Source organism: Peromyscus californicus, unplaced genomic scaffold, assembly GCF_007827085.1.
Source record: "Peromyscus californicus insignis strain IS unplaced genomic scaffold, ASM782708v3 Scaffold_24__1_contigs__length_46423439, whole genome shotgun sequence".
Taxonomy (NCBI): Eukaryota; Metazoa; Chordata; class Mammalia; order Rodentia; family Cricetidae; genus Peromyscus; species Peromyscus californicus.
Window position 1 is genome coordinate 25,638,841 of NW_026294535.1, and position 14,100 is coordinate 25,652,940.

General features: G+C 37.7%; 1 protein-coding gene across 5 annotated transcripts in view; it reads left to right on the forward strand.

The window, feature by feature from the left end:
* Positions 1-14,100, forward strand: part of Ppp1r12a (protein phosphatase 1 regulatory subunit 12A) — a 110,936-nt gene that overhangs the window by 28,885 nt on the left and 67,951 nt on the right. For 4 of the 5 annotated variants that reach the window (XM_052753290.1, XM_052753292.1, XM_052753289.1 and 1 more), the window contains exon 2: positions 9,904-10,034. The exons of the other annotated variant lie outside the window; for it this stretch is intronic. In XM_052753290.1, coding sequence (XP_052609250.1) covers positions 9,904-10,034 — 131 coding nt within the window. The remainder of the gene's footprint in view (positions 1-9,903; positions 10,035-14,100) is intronic. 5 annotated transcript variants of the gene reach the window in all.

Here is a 14,100-nt window from a genome sequence, read left to right on the forward strand (position 1 = left end):
TCTGGTGAGGTTGTATTTCACAGACTAGGTTTTAAAACTCCTTAAAATGGAAATTCTGGGACCATTCTGAGAGATTTTTTTTCCCCACACCTATGCCCCCAAATTTAGGTTAGTGCTTTAGTCCATACAACTTACAATAGCTCTTTTTATTTTATGTTTAATTATGTTTCTTCTTGTTAGACAGTGAAGTCTGTGAGTACAGAAATCTAGTCTGTGTTCTTCACCATTGTATTCCTAGCAGCCCACACTGTGGGCACTCGATAACTGTTTAACATCGAAGAGTTTCATTTAGAAGCTATTAGATGTTATGATCTATTTGTTTTAGAAAGCTGTAAGAACTTTAATGTCCTCACTAGAAGACACTTTGACAAAACAACGCAATGACTTAAAGATGTCTGTTCATTAATCATTTGGTATGTATTCAGACTTAGTTTCATTTGTAAGATCAGTGGCAAGAATTGCATCTTGATGTGTAATTTTGGGCTGTGCTAAGAATTGAACTTAGGGCTTAATGAATGCTAGACTATATTCCCAGCCCTCTTGCTGAGACAGGCTTTCATAGCTTACCCATCGTGGTCTAGAACACACTCTATATCCCACATTGGCCTTGAATTTAGGGTACTCTTGCCTCAGCCTCCCAAGTAGATGGGACCTGTGTCACCAGACCCACTGTATACATAGTCTTCTGTAGCCTGTTTTGTTTTTCTCTTCATTTGCTTGGATAAAATAGTAGACAGTTTTATTTCCTCCCCTAAAACTAACGCCGTTTTCTCATTGGTAAATTGATTTACTAACCTCTTGTATCTGAGATTGTAATCATGAATACTAAACTCAGACTTATAAAGAAATAGCTGCTTGTAGTTGCTTCCTTTCTCCAGAGCTCCAATAGTACTAAGACCTGGCGTAAGATTTATTTTGTTCCAGAAGTTTGCTTTATAACTTGTCTCTAGTCACATGTTGACTTTTATTTTTCATAAATTACACAGTAGTTTTTTAAACTTTCTTTTCTTTTTTCTTAATTAAAAATGTATATCTTGAAGACTGAGGTAAGTGATTTTTAGTCCCTTGTCAAGCATATCATTGAAATAACACTTTATGTACTATGTAATGTATAGGCAGTTTTTGCTTTTCAGGAACCATAGTTGAGAGTAAAGACTGTAAATATGTGAAGCTGTAATAAGATAGCATGTCTCATATAGTACTAAACATAACTTTATGTACATATTTACACACCATGTCTTTAGTGCCTACTTATTAAGGAGGCTAGTGTTTTGATTCACGTCTCATATTTATTATGTACTTATGGACCAGCCACCATGCGAAGGAAATCAAGGAGAATGTGCCCTCTAGTGCTGATCTTGGGCTCTACAAAATGCATGGCTTGATAGATTGTACAGAGTGGGCAATTAGTAAAAATTATTAGTAAGAGAATGATGTTGAAATTTGAGTCATTTCATAGTTCTAAGTTTTGTTTTTTTTTTTTTTTTTTTGAGACAAGGTTTCCCTGTGTAACTTTGCGCCTTTCCTGGAACTCACAAACTTCGGAAGAAATGTTCTCTTTCTAAATCCCTAAATGAAAGTGTAGCCTCTAAAATTTCAGGTTTAACTTCTGCTTTCTAGATCTTTATCAGTAAAGGGAAGAAAACTGTAAGTGGATTTGAATGTGTTTTAATCTTTGGATACTTGTTTCCAGTTTTGAAGTGTTCTTATACTTAATTTTTTTTTTTTTTTTTTTTTTTTTTGGTTTTTCGAGACAGGGTTTCTGTGTAGCTTTGCGCCTCTCCTGGAACTCACTTGGTAGCCCAGGCTGGCCTTGAACTCACAGAGATCCGCCTGGCTCTGCCTCCCGAGTGCTGGGATTAAAGGCGTGCGCCACCACCGCCCGGCTTATACTTAATTTTGAATGAATGTTTGAGCAGTGCTTAAATTAAACTTTCTCCATAGAATTAATTTTTTGTGAAATATTTTTGTCATGTTTATTATTCTTTAATAGTCTGTGTCTGCCCATCTCTAGTTCATTCAACTAATTACATATATACTGTCAAAGAAAAGACACTATATATATATTAGCACAGATGTAAGCTGGGCTTTTCCTTTTCTGAAACAAGGGGTTCCTTCTGGATTAATAATTATGTTGAATCTCTTTTGGACTGTTCTGGTCATTTTATTATTTGGATGTATGCCTTTGAAAGGGTAGACTTTGTGTACCATACATCTGCCTAAATGGTGGGACAGTAGAAAGCTTCAACTTTGTACAGTGTGGAAGTCCTCCTTGCTTTCATAAGTAGGTATAGTAGATGGCCTCTGTGGATTCTCATGCTTATTTATTTGGCAATCCTTAGTGCAGTACCATGGTGCTTGTTACTTAGCATAAGAGTACTGCTTGGAGTCCTTATTAGCTAACACACACTTACAATTCCTCTTTTGAAATGTCTTGCTGCACTTTAAAATAGAATGAAACCATTATTTTGACACTGACATTTTAGTTCCTCTTAGAACAGACTGGCATCTCAACATGTGTGTCACACAAGTATATGGACTATTTCCTGGTGTATCCACAGATTGTTGTTTCTATCTCTACTGCTTTGTTCCTTATAAGAGTCATGCAGAGTTTATGTTTCACATTGTCTTTTACATGCCAATAACTGGTACTAATGATTAAGCATAAGCATTTTAATTATTGCCGGTAATTAAAATTTCACGCTAAATTGCTATAATTACGTTCATATGCAACTACTGTTTTCCAGTTGTTCTGCTTTTTGCGTCTTATCTAATTGGCATGACTAAGCTCATGGGGGCTGTTTGAAGAAGGTTTGGAATCCCTAAGATACTCATAATGCATCATTTAAAACTTCATCATCCACTTAAAAATCATTTATAGGTGGGACTTTTACCACAGTGGTACTAAAAGAAATATTTGACAGTTTTTCACCATTTAACATTGTTTTATAATGTAAAGAAAGAAAATGCTTATTCTTAGATTAAAAATATTAAAAATGAAAAAAAATTAAGTGGGAAAGGTTTAGCACCTGAGTGTGTAGTTATAGAAAAATAGTAGCTTGACCATTGGACGGGTACTGCTTTCTGCTGTTCATTCATGTGCCTCTCATAATAAACTTCTGGGTTGCTGGATACCGGTGTTCCCTTCATTTTCCAGAAGCTCTATCCCAGCAACTGAGCAGTCCCCCACGGAGATGACTCCCAGACAGTCTGCCTCTAGAGTGTGCTTTTAACAGAAATACTTTGAAAAGGAATCAAATAGTACTAGAATTTATTTTAAATACTATTGTTTTTTATAATTGTAATTTTACTCTATCAAACTATCTAGTTGCTAAACACATTGGTTTTGACCTATTTTAGGAATACAGTTTAGTGATTATCGAAGCTAAACAGGGTCAATACAAAATTTGTCTTTAAATCTTGGACTCTGCTTTGAGCCTTTTTTGTAGCCCCTTTATGCAGACTTCACAATTTTTTTCGTGCACACATGTGAGACAATGAAAACATAACTTTTATGTACTTGAACCAGTTTGTTGAGGAAGTTTGCAGCTCAAGTTAATGTGCTGCCTGGAGTTAAAGATGAAGATGTCTCCAGTAGCCATTTACTCTTGATAATTGCTCTGGATGTGCATTCAGTAAAAACTTAAGCCGTGTCTGTTAAGATTTTAGAAACATATTTGATTCATTCTGTTTCTTACCTTATATGGCTCAATAACTGACCAAATTTAGTCAAGTATTTGAAGTCTCAAGTCATGTGTCTCATCATGTTCTGCGTGGGTTAACTGTTGATTCTTCTAGACAACATTTTATGAGAATGCCTTGCCCGTTTTTGTGTAGTTTATAAATGCTCAGGAGAACAGTTTGAACAATTCACACTGTGAATTTGGGATGCAGATATAATACAAGTTTGTGGAAGTGATTTTAGCATTAAGAGTAAAACATTACAACTTATGGACTAAGATTTAGCTTTATATATTTGTGCTATTTTGTGCATTATATTGAGTTTAATGTATACATATTTTAAAATGGCAGAGTTTATTGTAGAATAGATACTTCCTATTTGCTACTTTCATGTAGCCTTTATCAAATGAAGAAACTTTAAAAGTAAATCTCTTTTTACCCCTAAAAATTTTCAAAAGAAGGCAACTAAGATTATTCTGGATTCTACTCACGTTTATCTTTACCATGTTCTATTTCATATGTTTTTTTCTATACAAGGATTTGTTATCCAATTATTTTTTTATGTTTACTTAAAAAATATTTTGCTTTGCTAATTGAATAAAATGCTATAGATGTTTTTATTCTAAGCAGAATATGCTGATCATAGTTTACTTCTATTGGTGGACTTTTCTGTCCCACCAGCCCATTCCCAAATAACCACACAGACTTATTATTAATTATAAATGCTCACCCAATGGCTTAGGCGTGTTACTAACTAGCTCTTATAACTTAAAGTAACCCATTTCTATTCATCTATGTGCTGCCCCAAGGCTCATTTAGCTCATCTAAGTACTGCCCTTCCTGCTTGCTCTGGCTTTCATGGGTTCTTCTTTTGACTCCTCAGACTCCACTTCTTCCCAGCATTCTCTCTGCCCCCAAAATCCTGCCCAGCCATGAGCCAGTCAGCTGGCTCTTCATTAACCAATGAAAGTAATATATATTCACAGTGAGCAGAAGGATTATTCCACAGCATACTTCGCTATTTATGATTTTACAATCACTTTCCTTCATTCTTCAATGATTTCAGGTACCATTATTTTATTTGTTTGTTTTAAGATATAATTATGTCATTTCACCCCTCATCTCATTATTTTAAGTAATTTCCTCAGTGTAGGTGATTTCCAAGATATTATTGCCAAAGCTGAAAGCTGCCTAAGCTCACTTATTCAAAATGAATAAATCAAATTTCCGCCTCTGTCTGCACCTTGATACTCTAGTTTTCATTCCCATAAGTGGCTATTCCTTGCCCTTATCCTTAATTTTCATTAAACCTTAGAGCTGCTCCAAGTTTCAACATTAGCCTTTAATCCCAGGAGGCAGAGGCAGGGGGGGCCTGAGTTTAGGTCGGCCGGTTCTATGTAGGAAGTTTCAGGTCAGCCAGCACTACAAAGTGTGACCTTGTTTTTTTTCTTTAACTTACTTAAATTTTCTTAATAGAGTTCCGCTCTTGTTACTTGCTCTTGCTGCCCGTACCTAGAATTAAAGGATGAAGATAGCCGCCCCTCTCCACTTTGGTTCTGGTGATCATTTTGAGATCCTGATAGGATCACGGCGTTCCTCCACTTTAAAATTCTGTACATTTTCAGATGTCATCTTGAATCCTACATTGTTTTCTCGCTGCTGTTACATTGTGCCACTGTTACTGCAGGAGTATAGTGTATCCTTTTATAAAGAGCCATTTCCTGTTTGATTGATTTGTCTTGAAAACCTTAATTGGGTTTGTATTATAAACATTGGTTGAGTAGTTTTATATTTTTTTATTGGTGATAATTAGAATATTGTCTTGGAGCCTATGGGAATTGCCAAAGGTTGAAAAGTGAAGAGAATTCAATATTTTTTTTTCTTTAAGGAAAATGATTATTATATTTAGAAATATCTCCAATAAGTCAACATGAGGTATTATTTCTTTTTAAATAACAGTCTGTAAAGTACTTCCTAACACAGTAAAGTTTTGTATCGCTTCTTTGTTTTGATATTACATAGCTATGGTCCTCAAATCCCTTCTAACGTTTTTACCTTTAACCACTGACCACAAATGACCACAGGTTTAAATTAATAATAACTGCTACATATTAATTTATGATCTCTTGTGTACAGAATATGTTCTAAGTACTTTGGACCCCTCCATGGCTTATAAATTGTTACAGAGAGGGGAGTCACAGATATATATGAAATTTAACATGATAGGGAATTTTAGTGGTATGTAAATATTAGCTTCTTTCCTCAACTTGAAATACTGAGATACCAATGTGACAAATGATGGTGGATGGGTGGGTGGGTTCATGTTGAAGCCAGAGGTTGATGTCAGGTGTTTTCTCTGTTGCTCTTCTAAGATAGGATCTCGGTGACCTGGAGCTCATCAGTTTAAACCCCTGGAATCTCCCTGCCTCCATTGGCCTAGCACTGGGCTTCAGGTGCATGCCTCTGAGCCTGGCTTCCCACAAGTTCGGAGGATCCAAACTCAGGTTCTCACGCTTGTGTGGCAGGCACTTCCCCAGTGGAGCCATTTCCTCTCCCCTTGGAATTTCCTTCTCCAGAGAAATGTAAAGCAGAATCAGTTTTATTTATACAGCAAATACTCATTAAATGACTTAGTATAATTGCCTCTGTAGAGACCACAGAGAGGTGAGAAATACATTGACCGGGGGACATCCGTGGAAACGCAGTGTGTTGTGTATAGAAAATCAGAGACAACTATGTTAGTGTCCAGACTAGTGTTTTCTGCTCATGTCACTTCTTCATATGCTAAATCCTTTTAAGTCTTTGAAAGTCTACACTCTGTGTCCTTTCATGAGCCAAATACCATAAAGTACTGGGTTACAAAAAAAAAAAATACCTTTTTATCAAAGCTTCGTGTTAGCAGTAAGATAAATAGGTGGTAAGCAATTGAGCAAAAGTATGTAACGTGTTGTGGAGTAAGTGACATAGAGAAAAATGGTAGGGCAGGAGTTTGTGGTTTTTATATGGAGACCAGAAAAGATCTTATCAACAAGCTGACATTTCCTGGTGCTTGGAGCTCAGTGCTAGTGCTTGTGTAGCATGGCTGAGACCCTGCAGTCTGTTTCCAATACCACGGTCCCATCCCACCCCACCCTACCCCACCTCAAAAGAATCTGTGAAACTAATTTGTTGTAATTGCTTAGGAGCTGGAGAGATTGCTCAACAGTGAGGGATGTTTGCTGCTCTTGTGAAGAACTAGAGTTCTCCAGCACCCTTATTAGGTATCTCACAACATTTTAGAACTCCAGCCCCAAGGAATCCGGCACCCTTTTTCTGGGCTCTGCAGATGTACATACACACAGAGTAGTTAATTAAAAGTGGACATTTAAACACTCATGAAATCAGACATTTATGCAATTCTCCCATCTAAGACTAGTTGTTATTTCTGACATCAGTCATCCCCAAACTGCCTTTAGTTAGGTTGAAATGATCTTTGTGAAGCTCTTTTGTGGGGATACCCGAGCATATACTATAACACACAGACACAGAGAGAGGGGTTCATTCTCACTGCTGTACTTCACTATATGGTTTGTATACCCTGCTCCGTGAGCTCAGACCTTCAAAAGAGACACTCTAAGACTTGGAATGCAGGCCTGGTGTGGTCCCCTTTAAGGAGAGAGACCTATGTAACAGCTCATTGGCCCACTAGTGAGTGCCTTTGCATTATTTTGTCTTGGGCTGTGCCACACTGGTGGCTACTGTTGGAATCATTGGCTACCCGAAAGCAGAGAGTGTGCTGTCACTGACTGTTGGCCTCCTCTTTGGGGCCTTGGTGAACTTGAGGGTGTGCCAGCGCCTCAAGAATTCATGTAAATTTAAGTTTTCTCAGCTGCATGAGGGGCCTTGTCTGATATGCTGGGAGTGCAATTCCACAGCTACAATTTGCTGGTGGTTGCAGACTTGGACTTTGAATGTTGAGTGGACTATTCATAGTAGTCACGTCTCAACTTGGATTGATGAAGTAAAAAATTCTCTAAACTTCTGCTAACTGCATCCTGTTTAAGTGATCTGACATTTTACTTAAACAGCACAACAACAAAATGACATTTAATTTGGGGGGTGCACTGTTAAAAATTACAACCCATTAGAGGTGGTGAGTATCCAACCTAAGAGCTTAGTGATACCCTGATGCAGTTTTATTTTTGGTAATGATGTTCTCTACTTTTTGTATCAACAGATAAAATCTCAAGGGATAAAATATTAGATACCAGCATTAGGGACACTAAAACCCCATGGTTTTGCTCAGAACAGTGTGTGGGGGGGAAAAAAATCTCATGGTAAAATACAGGATGTATATGATTTAGCTGATTATTTTGAGCATAAACCAACTATGAAATTATGTTAAATGAAATGTCAACAAAAACGAAGTTTACTATAAATATCACAGAAAAGGGCTTTGTGTTTTATCTCTCAGTTTCAGATCATCTTTTGCCATTAGAATCTTTTTGTTGTTTTCCTTCCTAGAAAATAGTTTCTTTTCCTAAGTATAAGCAGATGCTTTGATTGAGAACTGGTTACATTTTTTTTTTTTACCTCTCAGTTCTCCGATGAGGGATTATGGGATTGGATTCCCTGGACTGAAGTTTCAGGCCGTCGTCAGCCACCATATGTGGGTATTGATAACTGAGCCTGGTTTCTCAGTGAGAAAGAACAGCAAGAGTCCTCTTAACCTCTGAGCCGTCTTTCCAGCCCCCTCTCCAGGCTTGCTTTTTTACTCTTAAGTTTTGAAGAGTCAGTGAGTTCTTACAGGTTGCATTAATATTTACAGAGTCACATGTTAGAAATGAGGATTTAAAATATCAAATAAAATTATGGTAACTTAGAAATAATTTGTTTCTGGCCCATGAGCTATCCCAGCAAGTAAGGTGCTTGTCCTATAAGACTTGTAGTCTGAGGTCTGTCTGGAGCCCATGTAGAGGTGGGAGGAAAGAACTGACTCCTCACAATTACTCTCGGACTGCCCCACACATGCATGTGTGCACACCCACATGCATACACTAATGATACATTGATTTCATTTTTTCTCATACTGCAAAAGAATATTTTCACATTAAAACCATTTTCTTTTAAAAACTTGAATTTCACATTGGTGATATTTAGTTGTATGTCTAATATTGATGTTAATTGCCGTTCTTGAAGTGATAGACTGATTTTGTTCATTTTCAAGAAAATGTATTTCCAGAAATCAAATTCACCATATATTCACTGTAGCTTGTCCTTTAGGGAAAAGTAATACTCATTGGAAAAGTAGCTAGATGTAATACGCCATTTGTATAAATGCTTCTCAGGTTACCTGTCATGTTCAGGAAAGTGCTTTAATATATACTTCCTACTTTATTCCCTAGAGTATTAGACAAACACGTATTCAAGAGTTGAGATTTGATACAATCTTCATTTTTTTCACTGCTTTATCAAGGGCACTTATAATTAAAAACAGCTTTAAAAAAGTGTCCTGAGTGCATAGTGGTCAGTACAGTGACTGTTACTAGAGTTGTTTTATTCACCACTGCCTGGATTTGTGCCTAAGACACATCTATTTTTATCACTATTGATTTTGTACTTCCAAGCATGCTTGTCATAAAGTGTATTTTGATGTTATTTTGAAAATATTTTGGTAATTTCCTAAAAGGCTCTTGGATCCTTCCCATTCCTAGTCTCCCAATAGACCACCTTTTGGAAATCACTGCTATAGTAAAGGTATTAGTACTTAACTATAATATGTTGATTGTTAAGTATGTCTGTCTTTTGCTTTGTTGAGGCAGGTCCGTGCTATGTAGCCCAGGCTGTCTTGGAACTTACTGTGTAAATCAGGCTGGCCTCAAACTTGTTGGCATTCACCTACCTCTGTCTTTCTGATGCTGGGACTGCAGGTGTGTGCCAGAGTGTGTGGCTTGATTTTGTTTGTTTGTTTGTTTTGTTACATTTTAGTGAGTTGTGTTGGTTTTACTGCTTGAGTTGGCATAAAGAGAAGTCGCACGCAGTACTATTACATGTATTTAAGGGAGGACTCTTAGAGTCTAGTTAGTATCATTGTACTGTTTGGTGGCTGTACAATCATGATTGTTACAGATTAATTTATGGAGGATATATTTAAAGATACATAAGCAGGAATTGTATTCTATTACCATGTTTTTCAGCCTGTTGAGTCACTTTTTCTAGTCATGCCTTCTGTTTTGTTTTCAGGCTTGCATTGATGACAATGTTGATATGGTGAAGTTTCTGGTAGAAAATGGAGCAAATATCAATCAACCTGACAATGAAGGCTGGATACCACTGCATGCAGCCGCTTCCTGTGGATATCTTGATATTGCAGAGTAAGCCAGTTCTGTGTTTCAGTTTTATGCTAATATTAAAACAGATTCTATAAAAATCCTTGTAAATGGTTAACCCTATTACTTTAATTCCTAAAAATTCTTCCCAGGAAAGAAAACAAGCAATTCTTAGGCATCCAGATACTAAGTTTCTCACTGCTAGGGCCTTCTGAATTTTGTATTAAAATCAGTAATATATACATTTTCCATTTGTTTTCTTTTGAGGATAGCTCTAGTCGGGCTGAATGATGGAGGGTTAGTATTTAGCAGTCTTGTCTACTCCTAAGTAATCACGACTTGTCAGAAGGAACTGTTCTTAACTGAGGTACATCGCTGGAGGGAGAATGATGCCTAATTCTCCAGCTTACTTCGTTGGCTTTGCTGAAGGTCATTTTCTGGAAGTACATCTTGGAGAATGGTTAGTGAGAGTCACTGTATTCCCAGCCGCCTTTTATGGATGAGTACTTAGTTCAAATATTTAATACGGGAGTATAAATACATTCAAAATGTTTTCCTTAAATTAGTTTTTATTGCTATGTATACCATTGTATAATTTTTTTCTTATATCAGTTTATCAAGTACTAAATACTGAATATAACTTAAGCACAACAAAATGAACAATTAACTACTACTAAAGTAGCACTTTCAATACGCTTTCATAAAAGTTAATGTGAGAGTAAAAAAGAAAAAAAAAAAACTACTGTTTGCAGGCCATAGTTGACAGCAGCTTTGAAACTACAGAACGAGAAGCTTCAGATAAGAGGGGCCTGTTGTAATTAACTTTTAGTAAGCCTTCATTTTGTATCTCACTGCGTTTTCTCTTTTCTCCGTATACATGAGAATTGGATATGTATGTTTCAAGGGGAAACGACATAGTGCAGTAAAAAGTGACCTGGCCTAGAAACTGGAAGATCTGTATTACTTCAACTTTATTTTATGTCTGCCACTAACTGCACTAATGTGTTAGAAGTTTGCTGCTTCTTTCTGAGGCTGGAGCTTGTTTGTGTTTAGTCTGTAGACTAGGAAAGTCTTGATGTATGTGTGTGAGGTTGGTGTGAGTGCAGATGTGCACGCACATGTGGGCGTGTGCGTGGAGGACAGAGGACAGCTCTGGTGCTGGTTATCAGATGCTTTCTGCTGGAGTTTTGAGGTGTGGTATCTCACTAGTCTGGAACTCGGTGAGTAGATGAAGCTGGCTGGCCACCAAGGTGCAGAGACCTTCCCAGCTCCACACCCCTGGCACTGGGATTAGAGTCACAGGTCACCACACCTGATTTTTTTTTTAACTTGTGTTTTGGGGTCAAAGTTATTAGGCTGGCACTGCATTGAGCTATCTCCTCAGCACTAGCTGAGAAGTTATTTTGCTATTGCAAAGCATTGGTTCTCCAAAATTAAAATAGTGCTTTAGTAGTTTTTTATGTCCTTAATTACTTTTCATGCTTAGTAGGGGGCTGAGGTCTCTTCATAAAAAAATGAGATAGTTGTTAGTTGTTCTTCAAAGGTAACTTAAAGCTTAAGCACTTAGGCTTTGAGTCAGCTAATATGGGTTACAAATGCTTCCTTACCCACTGTTGAGGGTTGTGATTTGGCAGGTTCATTTTTCCAAGTTTCAATCTTCTCCTCTATAAAATGGAGTTAATATTTCATAGGATTGTTGTAAGGCTTAACGAGGGTGGCCTATTAAGCACAGTCTATGGCACATAGGAAATCCTTGGTGTGTATTAGCTTCTGATAGTTAGGTTTGTGTTTCCTCTGGGAAAAATGAAGCTCAGCCACTTTCTTCAGATGCTAATCCTTGTGCTTCCTTTTTAAAATCGTGCTTTTGAGTTTGAAAAGGCAATAATAACAGTTCTGTATCATTTCCTTGCATAGATTTGGTTGAGTCATAAACCCACTGATTCAGTTATGATACCTGCAGTTACGTGTAACAGAATTCAAAATTTAAAACGACTTAATCAGTAAGGACATTCCTCATATACAATAGTATGTTGTTTGGAAGAATGGCTTCATTCATTCATTCAGATTTATTAAACTATTTAATATTACCAGCAAGGATTTATAGCCTTCACGTTTTTTCTTCTGAATATCCCAGTTACAGATTTTCTTAGCCATGTCCACAAGATTATTACCACAGTTCCAGATTTGTGGCATTATACATCCACATCTAAGAGCTTAATTAAAAATGGGTCAAGTGTGAAAATTACCTTCTTCATATTTCACAGGAGCCCCCTTTTTTATGGCTGAAAAAAATTCCATTGAATGTATTTATCACATTTTCTTTGTCTATTCCTTTGTTGATTGACACCTAGGTGGGGTCCATAATTTAGCTAGTTTTAAATAGTACTACAGTAAACAGTGATGTGCCATATGATGTCTTAGTTGGGTTGTTTATTGTTGTGATCAAACACCATGACCAAAAGCAACTTGGGGAGGAAAGGGCTTATTTCAGCCTAAAAGTCTCAGGTCCCAGTCCATGATTGAGGAAAGTCAGGGCAGGACCTTTGCGTGGGAACCTGGAGAAAGGAACTGAAACAGAGGCCGTGAAGGAATACCGCTTACAGGTTTGCTCACTCATGGCTTGCTAGCCTGCTTTCTTGTTTTGTTTTGTTTTGTTTTTTTGAGACAGGGTTTCTCTGTGTACTTTTGGAGCCTGTCGTGGAACCCACCCTGTAGCCCAGGCTGGCCTCAAACTTATAAAGATCCACCTGCCTCTGCCTCCTGAGTACTGGAATTAAAGGCGTGCACCATCACCACCCAGCTTTAGCCTACTTTTTTATATAACCCAGGACCACCTGCCTAGGGGAGGCATTACCCCGGTGAGCTGGGCCCTCTCAAGTCAATCACTAATTAAGGAAGTGCCCCACAGGGTTGCCTACAGGCCAGTCTGAGGGGGTATTTTCTCAACTGAAGTTCCCTCTTGTAGATGACCCCAGCTTGTGTCAAGGTGACATAAAACTAGGCAGCACAGTTGACTTGGACTCCTCTGCCCAAATGCCCAGAAGTTGGTGGTGTAGCGGGGTTATACGGTAGATATATTTTAGGTTTATTTTGAGGAAGTTCTTTTCTGACTTCATAGTGACTGCAGCAGTTTAAATTCTGACCAGCAGCATAGCATGGGTCTCTTTTGTCACATCATCACCATGATTTGGTGTTAGTTTTCTTTTTAGGGACTGCCATTATAACTAGGATGGGATAGAAGCTCAGTGTCGTTTCCGTTTACATTTCTTTGATAGTGCATTTCTTGTAGTGAGGATGAACTTTTTTTAATGTTTTCTGGCATTTGTACTTTATCTTTAGAGAACTGTCATCTTCTTTCATTATCTCATTTATTGATTGAGTTGTTTGATTTCCTTTTTAGTTCTTTAAGTTCTTGCGTGTTCTTGATACTAATTATGTCAGAAATACAAGCTAGGAAAATTTTTCTCCCATTCTATAGGCTGCCTTTACTTGAGTATTTCCTTTGCTAAACTGAAGCTTTTTAGTTCGATAAAATCCAAGCACTCGGGAGGGAGAGTCGGGTGGATCTCTGTGAGTTGGAGGCCAGCCGGATCTGCAGAGCGAGATCCAGGACAGGCACCAAAACTGCACAGAGAAACCCTGTCTCGAAAAACAAACAAACAAACAAAAATCCATGTGTTAGCTGTTGTCATGTTTCCTGTTCCCATTCTTAAGTATTGCCTCTGCTGTTTCCATTGAACAGTTCAGAGGATTAGGTCTTTGATCCGTGTGCAGTTGATCGTTACGCAGGGTAAGAGACAGGATCCAGTGTCATTCTCCATGTGTGGATATACAATTTCACCATCATCGCCGCTTGGTGAAGAGGTTGTGTTCAATGTATAGTTTTTGGCATATTTTTCAAAGTCAGGTGGCTACATGTGTTTACAGATATTCCATTGATCTCTGATCTCCGTCTCTGTTTCGTGCTGGTGCTTTTGCTCTACTGTGGCTCTGTAATAGAATTTGCAGCAGGTTATGCTGATACCTACAGCATTGTGCTTTTGCTCAGCAGCGCTTTGACTATCAAGGGTCTTTTGTGCTTCTATGTGAATAGTAAGGTGGGTTTTTTTCC